An 18,294-nucleotide genomic window follows, 5' to 3' on the forward strand; every position below is an offset into this window, starting at 1 on the left:
AATTCTCTTTTAACAACCTGCCTTTTTATTTTTTTAATATATACAACTTTAGCATTTTCAGCCACTGTTTACGAGCTGCAATGCGCACATTTGAATTGTCTATTTTGATTCTCCTTTCTTCCAGAAAAAGAATTTTATGTTGCAAGTTGGGTTTTTGAAAAAATAAAATAAAATATGAAATTGTCTTTTTAAATTGTATGTTGCCGTTCTATGCACACTACCCCAAGAACAATGCTGCTGGCTAGCCTTGTATCAGAGGGGCATTAGATACAGGGAGAGAGCCACATCCAGAACTGGTTCACCCTCTGTGGAGCATTTTTGATGGGCAGATTGGGGCCACCTATCTGTCAATTACCTGATGGCATCCCCTGGCTCAAAGTTCATGCCACAGCAGCAGGTACAGGCTTATATCTGATCTCAGCACTATGCAGCCACATCACTAAGATCGGAGAAAGGCAGCAGGCAAAGAATTATCTCCTGATCTTAGTGTAGTGCATATCTGAGTGCTTAAATCAAAGATATTAGACTGCTCCTCCTGATGTCTGGTGGCTAACAGGTGGGTGTGGTTTACACAATCGGTGCAAAGATGTGGTCCACCTGTGCACACCTTGTCCCATTGCTATGTCTCTTCCTGTGACTCCTCCTTCTCTCCTGGCTGCTATAGGGCAAAACAAAAGGCGTACCTATGACACAGAAAGGTTTCCGGGCAAATCGAAAGCGTCCCTGCCAACCTCTGTAGCGGCAGCAGCAGCCGGCTGACCAGACCCTGATGATGTATTCCATGCCAAAAACCACAATCATGACAAATTCCTGCAAAGGAGGAGAGAGGAACAGAAAAAATAATAATCAGGTGTGGGGTTTTGGAGAGGGGGGGGGGCGGAGAGGGGGAAACCAGGCAGGAGAAAGCTACCAAACACTTTTGAAATCACACTCCATTAACAGTAATAGTAAGAACCTGCCCCCCCCCGTGTGTGTGTGTGTGTGTGTGTGTGTGTGTGTGTGTGTGTGTTGAAAGTCACCCAAATAAACAGACATGTGGCTAAGTTTAACATCAATAAAGGAACATGCTTCTTCACACTCATATACTATATTTAATAAAATATTTACACCTCACCTTTCAGGACAACTGTACTATAAGACAGGCTACACCTCCTCCCACAAAAGACATATTAAAGGCAGCTATTGAACCCCTATTAAAAAAGGAAAAATAAAACCAGAGCGAAGCAACCATCTTTCATAATGCACAGTTAACTTACAAAATTTGCTGCCGTAAAAATTAAGAGACAGCTGTTAATTTGGAAGACTTTAACAAACTCGTGATAATGTGTTTTATGACTGTGGCTGCTGCGTGTTATAATTCAATATTGCATTGTTGTAACCTTAATTTGTCACCATGGTTGTAACCTGGTATTATCCTTGTAATCTAATATTTTATTGTTTTAACCTGGGACCTCACAGTAAAGGATGGGCAAGGAATCTAATAAATAAATACCTCTTTGATTACTCATGACAACTAAAATGGAGCCTCCATGTTCAAGAGACATTCAGCATAATCTCTGAATGTCAGGCCCAGGGAATGAGCCACAGGAAGAGGCTGCCGCATAATGAGATTCCCAGAGGCATCTTAACAGGCTGCCTGAAATGGGACACTGGACCAGGTGGGGCTTGGATCAGACCAGAAGTCCAACAGAGCGATTCTTCCTTATGCGACTACCAAATGTCAGTTCAAGCCATGCAGAACGAGACCTCTCTCCCCCCACCCTCTGCACTTTCCGCCGCAGCCCAGTGACCAGGCCATCTCGGCAGGCCCCCGTGGACCCCACAAGCAGAAATTAGAAGCCGGAAAGGGCAGGGTGGCATTGGGACCTGCTTTCTAAATATAAATGTCCTCATTGCAAATCATTGATCCCTCTCCCAAGCAAAGGCCAGACCTCAGAAAGCAAAGGATCTCTTCTGGAGAAGGTGGAGGAAGTTGGTTTTTACCAATGCCGGGAATTCACTTTTGAATAGATATTTGGGGGACGTATTATGAGAGCCCCCAGAGAACTTCAGCTGCAAAGCCACTTGTGAGCACCAGCCTGGTTGGCCTTTTCATAGGAACACAGGAAGCTGCCTTATACAGAGTTGGACTATTGGACCATCTAGCTCAGTATTGTCAACACTGACTGGCAGCTGCTCTCCAGGAGGAAAAAGGTCTCTCCCATCCCCACCTGGTGATGCCTGCAAAGCAGAGGCTGTCACTGAGCTACAGGGGCGTCTGCTCCAGAACACCCTTGTTTCAAGCCAAGGAATTGCGGCAGCCGTTTCCATGTACAGCTGAGGTATAGAACCATGGTTTCTCATATAACTGAAGAAACCCAACCTTTTATCCGTAAAGTTAATCACTGCAGCGGGGACATAGGAATCTGCCTTACACTTAGCTAATCTGCCTTATAGCAAGCCAGACCCTTGGTCCACCCAGCGTATTGTCTGCACTGACTGCCAGCAGCTCTCTCCAGGGTTTCTGATGCGGAACATTACCAGCCCTACCTGCATATACCAGGGACTGAACCTGGGGCATTCTGTGCACAAAGCGGGGGCTCTGGCACTGAGCTATGGCCCTTCCCTTTTGCTAAAGTAAGATTCCAGCCCTCATGGTTCCAGATAAAGGAAGATCCCTTCTACTGAGTCAGACTATTGCTCCATCTAGCTCAGTACTGTCCACACTGACTGGCAGCAGTTCTCCAGGGTTTTGTTGTTGTTTAGTCGTTTAGTCGTGTCCGACTCTTCGCGACCCCATGGACCAGAGCACGCCAGGCACTCCTGTCTTGCACTGCCTCCCGCAGTTTGGTCAAACTCATGTTCGTAGCTTCGAGAACACTGTCCAACCATCTCATCCTCTGTCATCCCCTTCTCCTAGTGCCCTCAATCTTTCCCAACATCAGGGTCTTTTACAAGGATTCTTCTCTTCTCATGAGGTGGCCAAAGTATTGGAGCCTCAGCTTCACGATCTGTCCTTCCAGTGAGCACTCGGGGCTGATTTCCTTAAGAATTGATAGGTTTGATCTTCTTGCAGTCCATGGGACTCTCAAGAGTCTCCTCCAGCACCATAATCCAGGGTTTTAGCTGGGGGAAGATATTGCCAGACTGGACATGCCAGGGATTGAACCTGAGCCCTTCTGCATGGAAGGCAGATGCTCTGCCAATGAATTATAACCCTTCCCTCAGAGATGGCAGCTTCACAAGCCTCTCCGTCTTTCCTGGTCTGACTGGAAAGCCAGTGTGGCGCTTCAGCACCCTTGCCCAGGAAGCCCATATGAGCAGCCCACTTGCATCCCTTTCCTGCACCCTTGGAGGAAAGTCAATAAGGGCAGGTTTTCCCGCCATGTCAGCTTTGTCCTGCCTCGTCGCCTCCCTTTCCTTTCTTTCCTTTTTCACAAACAAGCCCCTATTTTGCTTACTAGAGGGAAAGTCACACGGACCTTCTTAATTTAGTCTCCATCTCAGTCGGGAGAATTCCAGCGTCAGCCGTTTCTGACAGTTTGGGGGAAAGTTGCTTTTTTTAGAGATTCTTCTCGCCCACCCCCTCCCCCTGGGTTTGGTCGTCCTTCCCCCTTTCCCAAGTTTTCACCCGCCTTTTCCATACGGATAAAGTTCACCACCAAGACTGCCGGCTATGAGAAGACAAATCCTGCTACCGAATTGCACCATAAGATCCAGCTGAGCTAGCATTATGCACCCAGAGTCCTCCAGGAATCCCACAAGCAAAGCATCTGACAGGTACCGGCCCTACCATTAGGCCAAGCGAGACAGCTGCCTCTATTAGCAGAGGTTGGGGGCAGTAGAGGCCACTCCCTGGCTGTCCTTCCAAGTCCTTTGGTCGTATCCCTCTGTTGGAGGGTAGACTTGCAAACAGCAATGGTGGCTGGTGCTCACTGGGGTGGAAGGCAAGGAGGCCAACAGCAGGTGGCGCCAGAGGCAGTGCCAGGCAATTGTCTCCATCCTCCTGCTGCTCCCTGCTGCTGAGTTCTGCAAGGGCAACACTGAGACCCAGGAGGAGGAATCTGACAGCCACTGCTGCCGCCACCTGCAATGGTTGCAAGGCAGGAGGCAGGAAAGTGGATGTAAGCTGAGGTTGGGGAGGGGGATAGTGCTCCCCAGCTGCCCTAAACGACCAGCCTCCATTGCTACACAGCCTGTCCCAGCCCCCTCCTAAACTGGTCTGTGGCCTCAGGGGAAGCAGAAGATACTGTTCTAGTCGCCAGGGTGGAATCAAGGTTCAGTTATTAGGCCAGCCAGCTGCTGTAGGTGGAATGGAGAGGGGCGGCCTCATTTATATATTTGCTTCTTGGATTTACATCCCATGCAAGGAGCTGAAGGTGACACCAGTGAGCTTCTTGGCTAAGCAGGGATTTGAACCTTGGTCTCCCAGGTCGTAATCTGGTACTCTAACCACTACACCACCCTGGATCTCCTTGGCACCTGCTCCTCCCCACCTCCTCATTCCTTCCACTGCTTGTTTGCTGAGAGTGGAGGAGAAGGAGCAGCAGCAGCAGCAGCAAGGAAAAGAGCCTTCCAGGGCTTAGAACGCCTGCCCTACTGAGCCATGGCCTTTGGAAGGTGAGGAATGATGCCAACCCCTGGTTCCTTTCCTGGGGCAAGCAAACAGAGAATGGTGGGGAGGAGCCGCTACCACCCTCTTGGAGGGAAGGGAATGGGGGTCCCTAAGTCCCTTACTTACTTACAAACTTGGAGCTGGCCCTGTAGCAAAGCCTCCTGAAGAGAAAAGGATTGCAAGACCAAGGGCAAGGAGAAGGGATTTGCAAGAATGAAGAACAGACTTAAGATGGGCAGACAGGAGAGCAAGACAGATGAGGAGGGGGCCAGAGGAGCCCCCCTTACCAGGATGAAGAGACACTGGTTGGCGAATTTGTGATGCTCTGGGATGGTTGAAAACACAGACAGGACCAGACAGCTGAAGACCAGGAGAAATCTGGAACAACAAGAGGAGGGGAACACAGATTAGCCCGGGCTGGCAATTGTACATACCTCTGACATGGTTTTCTTTCTCTTTCATAAAATCATAGAACTGGAGAGCTGGAAGGGACCCCCGAGGGTCCTCTAGTCCAACCCCCTGCAATGCAGGAATCGCAGCTAAAGCATCCTGACAGATGGCCACCCAACCTCTGTTTAAAAACCTCCAAGGAAGGAGAATCCACCACCTTCCAAGGTAGGCAGTTCCACCGTCAAACAGCTGCTACTGTCAGAATGTTCAGTCTAAATCAACTCACTGAACCAGTCAGCAGATCCCACAACACATCCTGTACGTACGTACTATAAGAAAATAAGATACAAGATCAAATAACTCTATGGACAGGGAAAGAAATGCGGCAGTGTTTATTTGGCAAAGACTTTCTTCACTGTTTCAACACAGATTTAGAAAGTTGATGTAATTTTAATCTGTTTTGGTATTTTAACTTTTGTATGTTTTAAGTTAAGGTTGCAATTTTTTCTCGATTTTCTCGTCTTTTCTTTTTGTAAATAGCTTTGGGGGTTGTTGTTTTTTACAATCAAGTGTATAAATCATATGAAATAATATTTTTTTAAAAAAATCTCCTGGGCTGGGTTTTTTTAAAAAATTTTCTCAAAAAAAAACCCTCTAAATGTACCGTTTTTATTATATTTTACTGGTTTGCTCTGTTTTATCAATATTGTTTTATTGTGCTGATATATTTTTAATCCACCACTGTAAACCACTTTGGGATTTCTAAAAGGATGTGGTTTTTTAAAAAAATAGATAGATAGATAGATTAGATACAACCATAATATATAAATGTTATATATTTTTTTAAAAGTGTGCATTTAGGACTACATTTATGCCTTGGCTTTCCTCCAAGGATATGAGAGTGGTGTACCTGGCTCTCCGCCTCCCCACTTTATCCTCTTCTTAGCACCCCTGTGAGGTAGGGCGGGCAGAGGGAGCTTCATGATGGAGAGGGTTGTTTGAACCCTCGCTTTCCCCCTCCACAGGTTGTAGTCTAACCACTACACCACACAGCCAAACACCACAGAGCAAGTGTGAGGCCCTCTTTGGACCGGCCTATGGAGAGGGATCGTAGCTCAGGTTCCTTACCCAATGCCTACAATTAAAAGGGTCAGGTGGCAGAGGCACTGGTGGAGGAATGGGAGTGCGGAGGGAGTGGACCGCCCCTGGTACCACTATTGTGGTAGAGTGCCATCAAGGTGGACCCCCCGGACATGCACCGTGTACCCGCTCGCGCGCCCACAGGCAGCGCATCATGCCCCCAGAACACGCGCCACTGGGCAGAGGGAACCAGGAAGGCCTTCTTTTAGCCTATTCAATTTAGCCTATCCTTTCTTTGGAAAAGGAGGGCACAGGCTCACCAGGGAGCAGTGGAGCCCCAAGGCAGGCCATGCTCAAAGGGGGGTGGACATAACTCACACTGGAGCTGCCGTGTTTGAGAGCGGGAGAGTATGTTTAGCGCTTGGCCATCTCTTGGTCCAGCCAGGCTTGGAGTCTGATCCAACACAGACGAGGTGGAAACTTGGAAGTGGAATCTAAAACCCTGCATTCTCAGCAACCCTCTCCTCGGAAGGACTTCTCGCTGGGTCACAGCCCATGGAAGACAGCTGAAGTTTCCACCTCAGGCACCAACAATTCAGTTTTAGAGAACCCTCAAGAACTTGCCACCAGTGCATCTGACCAAGCTGCAGGTGGGAGGCATGGCCGATAGGTGGCAGCATGGAGCAGCTGACGGAGCCTGGGAAGTCTCAGAAACCAGAGCTAGAGGCACAATACGTTTTTGTTGCAAAATCTGGGGGATGAGCCATTGAACCTCCTAGCCACACATGCACCCCAAATGCCAATCCTATCTTAGCTTATTGAATTTGAAGCCTCTCAGCTTCCTTAAGAGAAATGAAGGTGATGGAGACTTGAATTTGCAAGCTTGAAAAGTTTTCTTCTGTCAGCGGGAGGCGCCACGTTGGAGCGACCTCCCTGCAAGAGTAAAATCTCCCTGCAAGTAGAAGGTTAGCACATCAGCGGGGAGACGTTTTAGCCCACACCACCTTCTGGGCTAGCTTTCTAAGTGCAGGGATGTTTAACTATAGCCAGGGAAGTGTTCTAATATGCGATCCTTGCCCAGCCCCCAGCACTCTACCACCTCAGAACTTCATCACTTCCCCTCCCTTTCTGTGCAAACCAGGTCCAAGAGAAGAGAGACAATTACCTAATGACCAGCAGAAATCTCTGTTGCATCCAACAAACAACCTCACAGATTTTTTTAAAGGATTTTTTGGGGGGTGGGGGCAGTGAGCAATAGCTTAGTGGAAGAGCTTTGCATACAAGAAGGTTCCAGGTTTGATTTTTGGCACCTCTCAGTGGGGTTGGGAAAGAGCCCCAACTGAAACACTAGAGAGCTGCTGCCAGTCAGTGTAGATAATATTGAGCTGGGTGGACCAACAGTCTGACTCAGGCAGCTTCCTACATTCCTAAGTATCTAGCCTACAAAGATAGGTTAGAAGTCTGGGAGCAATGCATGGTAAAATCTCCAAAACTAGTCAGTGTCTCAGTAGGAATTCCAGCAGTTGTGGAGGCTGGCACCAGAGCTCATTGCTCTTTCCCATGCGTAAGAGGGAAAAGAGCAAGCGAATGAAATATCTTCAAATGCCCATAATTGAGCTCTCATTTATTAAGGTGAAGTACTGCATGCTGTAAAGTTTGCTTGCCTCTTCCTTGCTTGCACGACTTTGCCCCTTTGAAAAATAAAAAAAATAAATGAACGAGAGCTTCACCTATTTAACTAGAAGAAAATGCTGTATCCTTGCGAATGAACTTACTACATTATGCAGACATTGTTAGCGGCATTGTAACTTCCTTGTTCAGAAGGCTAAAGCTCTAGGTTTGCTCAGGGAAAACCCACTGCCAGCAAGCTCAGGACAGACAAAAGGAAATGCTTATTCACACAACACACAACCCAGGTGGAATTCATCGCTACAGAGTGTGGCATAAGCTACCAGCATATGTGACATTAAAGAGGAGGGTCCTGAGGGCCAGGCAGAGAGGTCTTGGGGACCGCTTTTGGTTCCTGAGCCTGAGTGGCCCCTCCCCACTCAATTCAGCCACAGGGAGCCAAACCCTTCTGGTTGGTCCATTTCCCAGCTACCCAAGGGGAAGCAACAAAACCATTTTTACACATTGTCTTTCTTTCCCAAACAGCAACCAGGGAAAATGCTGATCTCAAACAAGCAGAACAAGAGACGCACACAGCTTGTAATATTCTGAGCACTATCAGAGTTGAGCCAGAATTTTAAATATTTAATCACTTATAAAAAGAAAAGTGGGGGGGGACACACACTTTGTAGCCATTCTCTGGGGACTGGTGAAAGGAAGCACTTGTCTGGTGACAAGGGGCTCAGAATCCCATTATCGTACTAATAACTGGCATGGCCAGGAATGTGTGTGTTTTTTTGGGGGGGGGTCAGTCATGGCCCCTGAGGTCACAGCTGTGAATAAAGCCAGCACTCCATGGACTGTGGCAACTACCGTATTCCCCATGCATGTCTTTCTGAATCATGCCAGATTTGCCCTTAGAGAGACCTGCAGTCTTTCATCTATTCAGAATTCCCCCATTAAGCTCAAAGCTCTCTGTTATCAACCCCTCCTTGGTCAGTTTCTCCATCAGTTCTCTGCCATGCTTCAGCTTCAAGCTTCTAGTCCTTATGGCAAGTCGGCAGTAGACTCACAGACCAAACTGCTCATCAGCCATGCACAAACAGTCCAGCGGGAGTACTACAAGTCTTTTCTTTTCGGCTGCCTGCTTGAAACTGGAGTGTGTGGGGAAATACAGCCGTGTCCAGCCAGGAGGCCACAATAGAGTTTGCTGTTCATGTAGTCTCTCTCTCTAGTGTGGGTGGGTCGCATGGGCGTACCCAGCGAGGGGCGGGGGGCAGCTGTCCCCCCAGAAGCAAAAAAAAATTAACGTATTTTACGGACCATAACCCACACTTTTTCCCTCCGAAAACTGAAGGGGAAAAGTTGCTGCGGGTTATGGAAATCGGGCTGTTTCCGCCCCCTCTGCAGCTGCAGCCAGCGACAGGAACGTGGGGAGGGCGAGAAGCAGCCTGAGCTTGGGGGGGGTGGATGGGAGCACCATCCTTCCTTCCATCCTTCCTTCCCCCCTCTTTCTTTCTTCCTTTTTTTCTCTCTCTCCCTCCCTTTTCTCTCTCTCACCCCTTCTTTCCTTCCTTCCTTCCTTCTCTCTCTTCCCTCCCTCCCTCCTTCCTTCCCTCTCTCTTCCACTCTCTTGCCCCCCAAGTTTTGATCTTGGGTACGCTCCTGGGTGGGTGGTCATTTTATTCTTGTTTTCTTAGCTTCTTTGGGTACTTTTTGAAGACAACACGGGATATAGGTTGCAAAACAAGCCAACAGCATTAAACTCCACAGAGCACCAGAGGCATCCTTTTGGTTCCAAACAAATGATCTATAGCAGAAAAGTCTCCCAAGCACTTCACACTTCAAGCTGTTGCTATTATTTCTATTTAAACACAACAACAGTATCTTTCACTCACAATTTCTGACAACTCTGCTACAGAGGACAGGTTAAGTACAATCAGCAAAGTTAGGAAGTAAAACTTTTGCAGGCTGGGGGCAGAAAAGCCAGCTGTGTGTTTGAATCCTCTCCCAAGTACAAATCTCTCTGCATATAGAGGGAGGGAGGGAAAGCTAGGATGAACACTTCTCCAATGCATGCTAGATTTCTCCATGCAGGGAGATTTCTTCTTGGGACGAGGATTCAGACTCCTCTACAGCTGCAGCCTGAGATGGCACAGTCCACAAAACACCTTCGCTGCAGGACTCTGCAGGCTGCATGAACTCAGGAGCAGAGTTTGTGTTGTTGGAAACACGTGAGAGATACTAAAAGAATAATGAAAACAGTGAGCCCCATCCTTTTGGCCTTTTGGAAAACTTCTCAAGTTGGGCTGGAAAACTGGAGCTTGGGTACAAAAGGCATGCAGCAAAGGATGTGAAACTCTCGCCCCGCTGCAGTCCGAGAGCAGGCGCCTGAAATGAGAAACCCACCGGATCTCAATACTGCCGATTCTGGCGGTTTCTAAAAACTGAATGAATGAAAAGAGAGAAGGAGCAAACAAGACCCAGTTGCCAGCCAAACATATCAATGTCTTCCAATCCCTTCTGAGGAAGTAGGGCTCTGTGGTCACAGAATCCACACTCCTGGGGTGTGTGGGGAGAAGAGATGGCTCGTGCTGAAATTTGCCTGGCTTGGCCTCGGGAGGAAGATGTGTCAGGCCACAGGGTGTACCAGGCAGCAAAGGCTCCCTCCGAGCTTTCTTTTAAAGAGTGCTGCAAGACCCACAGAACCTTTAAAGCTTGCAATGCTTGGCTCAGGTCAATGTAAGGGGATGTCCGCTGCCGCACATGCTTTACAAAATTCCCTTGCTCCTCCCTCGCTCTCTTCCGGCCACAAGCACCAGGCCCTAGCCCTTGCAACTGGCTGACAGCACAAAGCCCTTGAATTGCCAGCGAGAGGGATGAATGTGGAAAACTTGGCCTCCCACTCCGGGTCAATGAACAGTAGTGGCTAAAGTCCATTGGTAGGGTGGGAAGCAGGGAGCGCAACAGTAGGTGGCGCTAGAGCTATTGACTGGTAGAGCTAATTAATTCTGGTTCTGTCTCCCTCCTCCTCCCTGCTGTGTTCTGCAAGGGCAACACAAAGACTAAGGAGGAAGAGGAAGCTGGGAAGCAGGGCTACCTCTTGGACTGGTTTTAAGTAAGAAGGAAGGCAAATGGGGGCTAGTTGAGAGTGGAATGAGGTTGGTGGAACTGAACAGACGCCACTGCTTTCTACACTTCATGCTTCAGTTATAGACTGCAGGAACCCCGGGTTGAAGAATAACCACCTGGAGGTCAGACAAGTGGCTGTCAGAAAAAGAACAGACTTTTTGGTGGTGGCACCCAAATTATGCACCTCCCATTTTTTAGGTGCTGCAACAAGTTCATCATGTTCTCACATGCATATTAATGACTTTAAATGGTACTATGTATCTTTTCAATTGCCTTTTATGCTGCCTTTTGTTTGGGCTTTTAATTGTTGGCTCTTGTTTTATCTGCCATTTATATCCACTGTTTCTACTGCTGCTGTTTCGTCTTTGGTATATTAGCGTTTTACATTGCAAGCTGCGCCAATGCCATTTGATGAACGGTGGAACGTCAATGCCAGATATTAGAAGAAAAACAAAGAAACTCCAGATGTGGACTGAGAGTTTCACAAGCCATCCAAAGCCGTGGGGTTGGGCTGACACAGTGGCTTGTGACAATCAAGAACACTTGCACTTTTTTGTGGTGAACCAGAGAAAATGTTACCATTTCGTCTCTGAATCATGGCCAGTTGTTACATTGCAAAGTGACTTTGATAATCACTAATTAGCGGGGTAGAAATCTCCAAAGAGAAACATTATACTGTCTGAAAGAACTGTTTCCCTCACCAGTGCAGCTATATCCTCCAAAAATGGACCGATTAAGAGTGTAAGCTAAGCTATTTCAAATCTTCCTCCATTCTTTTATCCAAGCATCCTTAAAAGAAAAGAAAAGGGGGGGGGGACTGGCACAATTAGTGAAGAAATGAATAAAAGGGGAAACAAAGATTGCTGAAGACAAAGGAATGGGAACTGTGCAAAAATATTTTTCCCCGATCCAGCAATTCTAAATATGGCACATGGAAAGACTGGCCCACAAGCTTGCGTAACCGCATGCAGAGACCATCCATCTCCCAGGGCAGCGCACTGCCCCCAAGACCCACAGGCAGCAACACTAGGTACATGCGTGTACGTGACAATTTGACAGCACTAGGTTTAAAGAAACATCGGGGGGGGGGGAGAACTCTCAGCTCCTACAAGTCAGTATGTCAGTTACCAGCTACACTTCAGAATCGTATCGGTTAATGCACGGCCAAGTAGCATTAGAGGACTGTCTCCTCTTGACGGCACCCAGTTCTCCTTTGCTGCACAACAGGACACAAAAATATGTTTATTAAATTGTGTTCAGTGCGAGGAATGTGTGCAGACATATAACTAGAACTCAAGATCGTCCAATGAAACTGAGCAGCAGCAGAACAGCTGGAACATGGAAGCTGTCTCCTATCAGATCAGACCTCTGGTCCTTGCAGTGCAGTATTCTCTACCCCAGGGGTGGAGGGTAGAGATTCTGGCCTTCCAGAAGCTCAAGGATGATACAAGTTTTACTCCAGCAAAATCTGGAGGGTCACAACTTCCCCAGCACTGCGCTATACTAATCAGATACCTGATTTCTTTAGCTGGAGATGCCAGCATGGAACCTAGCAGCTCCATCCTGCAAGACAAGAGCTTTACCAAAGAGTTAAATTGGCAATTAAGGCACAAGAACACAGACAGCTGTCTTATGCCAACTCAAGCCATTGAGTTCTATACTGTCTACACCCACTGGCAAGGGAGAGGAGAAGATATCAAAGACAGGAGAGGAATTAGAGAGGTGAGAGCAAGGAGGTGCAAATTAGGAGTAAATACAGTCAGTAGCTGTTGCATGGATCTCAACTTTGTTTTGGTTATGGCTGAGGGGTTAAGGCAGGGAGCTTCTGGGTAAGATTCCATCACAAATGAGCAAATTCAGGTTGTGCAATGGAGCTCTTAAACAACAAATCCGACCCTCACCCCCAAAACTGGACTTTTTCTGATAAGGAAAGTGATGGGAAACTGTCTTTGCCTGAAACAATGCTGTCTAATTTCCTCACAGAATAAATACTCAGCAAACAGCACCTATTGTCTAGCCTCCCTGCAAGCAAATCAGAACAAATGTTCAATAAACAGGTTGTCTGGAAGTAACTCCAGATGATTTGTCGAAGAAGGGGATTTTAAGCTGGGATTTAAAAAGAGGAAGGCAGGAGGGGGGGGAGAGAATCATGTGTGTGTTTGGGGGATGGAGTTCCAAACATAAAGGGAAGGTAGGCAGAATTAATTTAAGATAATTTCCATAAATGTGTGTGTTCAAAACAAAACTTCTGAGTATCATGCATTGCTTGTTAAAAGTAAAAAAGAGCAGGATGTCAGGTTCTTTCAAACATTTTTGGATCTGCTAAATATGTTAGCTTGCTGATCTGCAACTGAACTCTGGCAAGATCTCAACTTTCAGCAATTTAATGGAGATGACCCCTTACACAGCTTCAAATCTAGGAACTCGCTGCGCTTGGGCAAATGTGTTACACTGCCTGGAGAATCACAAACCAGATTCCTCAACAAGGCAGGTACCATCTCCAGTCAAGGAGGCGAGGCAGGTGAGCGTGGGGAGCAGATCAGAAGCTTAAAAGTTAGTGCACAGTGGTGGGGCAGTAACCCTCTAGGACCTCTATGGAGTTCTCCATGCAAACCCTTTCCCGAGTTCAGCAGAGAGATGCAGTTCCAAAACAGCTTCTCCAACAAAAGAGCCCCGCCAAGATGAATCAATCAACTTGCTAAATATAGCAAAGGGGGGGAGCTGTGATCACAGACACCCCTCCACCAAGGGAAAGACTGAGCCCGCCCAGTACTGACATTGAGTTTCTCTTCTTTTGTTGCTGATGTGAAGCATTACAGTTGAATCAGCTGTAACAGGAGTCTTTGGGACCTGAAACTAATCCTCAGAAAGCAAGTCAGAGTGGAAAAACCCTCAAGTGGTGGCTTCCTAGCTTTCCTGATCTCTTCTCTGCCTACTCCTGCACCTTCCCATTCCAACCTCAGACAATTTATCCAACCATTGGCAGAAACCCTGATTCGCCTGCAAGAGTGCACTCCCCAGCAACTCTCAGTTGGAGTATTTTGGCACTTTTAAGCCAATGGTCTGTTCTTCTTTCAACTGTGTGGTCCTTGGGACAGGAATCTGACCTTTGGGGTTATGCTGCAAAGTGCCACGTACAGCAGAAAGGGCTGCATAAAGAATTAAATAATGGCAACAGACGCTTCTCTCTTCCTCAACCACTTTGTCATCATGAGTTGGCAGCAGAGACGCCATCTGAAAGCTAAAACAGAGGGGGGTAACTGACAACTTGGGGGACCTGCAACCTTTGACCTGGATGAGAGCCCCTACCAGTCCTTCACCCTAGCCTAGAGACAGCACAAAATATCTTTAAGAAGCATCAACAACCGTTCTACCAATATCCACTCTCATCTCAAACCTATTTGCATGCTTAGCAACCAGCAGAAATCTGTTTAAAATGGCCATAGCTAAAAACAAACCTGGAGGCAAAATATAACACAAAACAAATCAGTTCTTCCACTTACATGTCCACCTTTTGATGAGCATTATGTTAGTAACAGAAATCTTCTCTGGCCTCTTTCTACCCAACAGTGTACTGGCCTCTGTATGTCAGTGTACTGACATGTATCTGAGCATCTGTCATGGATGCTTTAGTTGAGATCCCTGCATTGCAGGGGGTTGGACTAGATTATCCTTGGGGGTCCCTTCCAACTCTACAATTCCATGATTCTATCTCACAGTCCCCACTATTTCATAAAAGAAGCAGCTATATGAAGATACTAACCAAATAAAGGTTAAAAAAGGTAAATATGTTTAATCAATTGGGCTAAACATTTCTCTAATTCAGGGATGGGGACCTCAGGCCCAGGGGCCAATGCGGCCCTCCAGGCCATTCTATTTGGCCCTCAGGCCACACCCCTCACTGTCCCTGCTTTCCACCCTGAGTGTTTTTGCCCTTTGAACTCTGATAAGGCCATTTTGCTTCCTTGGATGGAGGGCAGAGAGGGGTGTATGAGTGTATGTAGAAATTAGCCTGCTGTACAAAGGCAAAATGTACATTTCTTATTCCTCCGTCCTGTTTTGCCTCTGGTCCTTCTCACCACTGGAATATGGCCCTCTGGAGAAAATATGCCGATGGGCTTATGCAATTGTCTAAAATACCCCTTGATGGGTTCGTGTTGCTTTTCAATGTTTTTATGCAGTTGCCTGCCTCCCTGAAGTTTTGTGAGAGGCAAGATGCAAATACTTTTAGAAATAAATATGCCCCTAGGCTGAAAAATGTGCTCCATCCTTGCTTTAACTGGTTAACAGTATGGCAATTTTGTACATGAATGTGTGTGCCCCCTCTCCCGCCCCCCCCCGCCCCCACTGTTTTACAAGCATCAGCAACAAGACTGCTTTGATCCAGGCAGAAACTGTCTCATCAACTCATGGCTCCACCCTTAGGGGATGGGACTTTCTTTTCCTTCCCTTTTCCTTCCCGGAGTATTCGATTTCATGACAAGGGATTCCAGCCCTTGACAAAGGGTAAAGAAGCGGGGTTGCATTTCCCCCGCTTGTCCTCCCTCCTCTGACTTCCTTGCCTCTGTAGCCAGACTGCCTCAAACTTGCGAAAGAACGGAGGGAGGCGAGAGAATTGCTGTGCTCACTTTTTCCTAGCCTGTCAGCAGAACATGAGAGAAACGGATTCAGGTAACAGGGTGGCATGTGTGAACAGAGGAAGGAGAGCTGGTAAAGGGAAATGGATGCAGGGTGGGAAATGGAACCTAGAAAAAAATCATTTAAAACGGTGTGTGTGTGTGTGTGTGTGTGTGTGTGTTCTATTAAAACCATATAAACAATTATAATAAAAACAGCACAGCACAAGCCCTTTCATTAAAACCAGTTAGTTCCCGAATGCCTGTTGGAACAGCACAGTAGTCACCCACTGGCAGAGAGACAACAAGGAGGGAGCCAGTCTAGCTTGACTAGGGAGGGAGTTCCAAGGTCTGGGAGCAGCCACCAAAAAGGCCCTGTCTTTGGGCCCCTCCAGGTATCCTTTTTACTGTGCATTCATGATTATCTGTGGTCATGATGTTATATGGGGCAGTTATATCATATGATCCTGCTTTCAATACCGTTTGCTCCTGCAAAGGTTTCAGGGCAGACACACTGCTTCGTTTCCAAGCAGTACCATGCCCTGCAGTTTCCTGCTGAAATCCTGTATCGTGTCGTACCACAAATGTTCAGATTGGGAGAGTTGTTTTGTGGCAGAATAGCACAAGAGGCATAGCTGTCAACCCTCCCTTTTTTGCGGGAAACTCCCTTATTCCAAGCCACAACTGTCAACCTTCCCTTTTTTTGCTGGAAATTCCCTCATTCCAGCGCCGTTTCCCGCTGCTATCCTGGATTGTTAGATATAACCGTAGACCAGGGGGCAGCAACTTTTTCCAGCCATGGGCCATCCACCATCCCTCAGACCATGTAGTGGGCTGGACTATATTTGGGGGGTGGGGAAAGGAACAAATTCCTATGCCCCACAAATAACCCAGAGATGCATTTTAAATAAAAGGACACATTCTACTCATGTAAAAACAGGCCGATTCCTGGACCGTCCGTGGGCCACATTGAGAAGGCAATTGGGCCGCATCCGGCCCATGGGCCTTAGGTTGCCTACCCCTGCCGTAGACTGTCCCCGGGACAGGTGAGGCTGCTGATCCCTCATTTTCAAATCCGAAAATTGACACTATGACAAGAGGGCCCCTCCGGATTGCATTAATGCAATCACATTCAGGAAGCACTGCAGAACAATTGATAAAAAGGAATGACATGTGGATGGTCAAGTTTAAACCCAATAATACACAAATATTGCATTAATGGTGTTGCAGAATAAACCCATGCACAAAAACCCGGTCCAGGGTGCCCTTGTATGGGGTGCAGACCCACCCCTTCTTCCCCACGAGGTAAAACAGCTTCGGAGTGTTTCTGTGTGGCTGGGTGGGTATGTGACCAGAGACTGGCTGATCCTTCTGCATTTCAAGGGGAGGATTAAACTATCCTGCAGCTTAGGCCAAGATCTAGCAATGATGATGATGATGTACAATTACCATCTTGCCTTCTCCAGCAGTGCAAGGGAAAACTCTCTCCCCTCCTGAATTATTAACAAGCCCCCTTCCTTCTTCCCATTCAGCATTTCTGATGTTAACTCTTTCCAAACAGGAGCCCAGAGGGAGTCTGGGGAGGATGAAGGATTAACAAAGAGTTAATTTCACCAACAGCAGGTTCTTTCTTGTTTTATTGCTAACCTACCCCTGACTCCAGCACCTGACAGCGGAGGGGTCTTAGAGGCAACCTGGGCTAACCCCTTGCTCAGTACAGGAAATTGGAGATCGAGAGCATCCCCTGCAGAACGCTGCCCTGCCTGTGCTTGAAGACCTCAAGGAAGGGTCTTCCCACACCCCACAGGACCCAGCCCTGCCCTCTTCCAGCTGCAAAGCTGGAATCTGCCTTACGCCAACTCAGACCATTGGTCAGTACTGTCTACAGTGGCTGTCCAGAATTTCAGCCTTTCTGAGCTCTGCCTGGAAACATCAAGGCTTTGAGCAAGGAACCTTCTGCATGTGCTACAGATGTTTGGGAATGCAACTCCCATCAGCTCCAGCCACAGCTGGGGCAGAAGGGAATTCAAACATTGCAGCTGACGTTCAGGGTTGGTGGTCATGTGACAGCACCCACCTAGAGTGTAATAAGGAATGAGAGGTTGGGGGGGGGCTCATTGAATCTCACTGTAAACAAGTGGTACAGTGACAATAAAGTATTTCTATTTCAATTTCAAAACATCTGGACAGGCAGTTTTTTTATACTGTAGTCATAGGAGCTGAGTAGGGCTTCCATGTGCAAAGGCACTATACCCCAGGGTCAGGAAAGAATGAAGAAGAGAGAAGGCCATTGCCGTTATGCTTGTGAGCTTCCATAGAAGTTGGCTCCCTTCCGACGGAAACAGCCCATTTGTCTGATGCATCCTGGCTCTTCATATGCTCATTTCTACCAAGAGAGAACATAATGCCCAGACCATTTGCCATTAGGAAAAGGGTTTCAAGAACAAGGTATGGGGCTTCCAGAAAGATTTTAGCACCACCGTCCTGTTTCTTTTGCTTGTTTTCAGAACTTAACTATTCTAGAGAGCTCTAGACATCACTCTGCACAATTCTGACAGTTTTTTTAAAAAAAATTAAATCCGCACCAGGAAAAAGCCAGGGTAAGCCTACCATTTATAGTTAAGTTTAAGTGGCAAAAATAATTTCATCTAACGGCAGCCCAGATCCTTAATCAGATGAGCTCAACGCCTCCTATCACCGGCAGCAAAGATTATCAAAAATCAAAATGTTGCAAGCGATTTCAGAGGGGATGGGGGTGCAACAAAGCAGAAAGTAATTCAGCCGTCATTCAGCTACCAAGAATTTGGGCACTGCATGGCGATCCAAAGTCAAGTGGGTAAGCATGAAACTGCAACACGCAAAGTTCCCTTGAGG

The 18,294-nt window shown here is 47.3% G+C and overlaps 1 protein-coding gene across 2 annotated transcripts in view; it reads right to left on the reverse strand.

The window, feature by feature from the left end:
* KCNQ4 (potassium voltage-gated channel subfamily Q member 4) overlaps nt 1–18,294 on the reverse strand; it is a 90,390-nt gene that overhangs the window by 31,029 nt on the left and 41,067 nt on the right. For both annotated transcript variants that reach the window (XM_088672249.1, XM_035121190.3), the window contains exons 2-3: nt 4,882–4,972; nt 684–810 (exon numbers count right to left, since the gene is read on the reverse strand). In XM_088672249.1, coding sequence (XP_088528375.1) covers nt 684–810; nt 4,882–4,972 — 218 coding nt within the window. The remainder of the gene's footprint in view (nt 1–683; nt 811–4,881; nt 4,973–18,294) is intronic.

This window comes from Zootoca vivipara, chromosome 6 (assembly GCF_965207765.1).
Source record: "Zootoca vivipara chromosome 6, rZooViv2.hap1.1, whole genome shotgun sequence".
Classification (NCBI taxonomy): domain Eukaryota; kingdom Metazoa; phylum Chordata; class Lepidosauria; order Squamata; family Lacertidae; genus Zootoca; species Zootoca vivipara.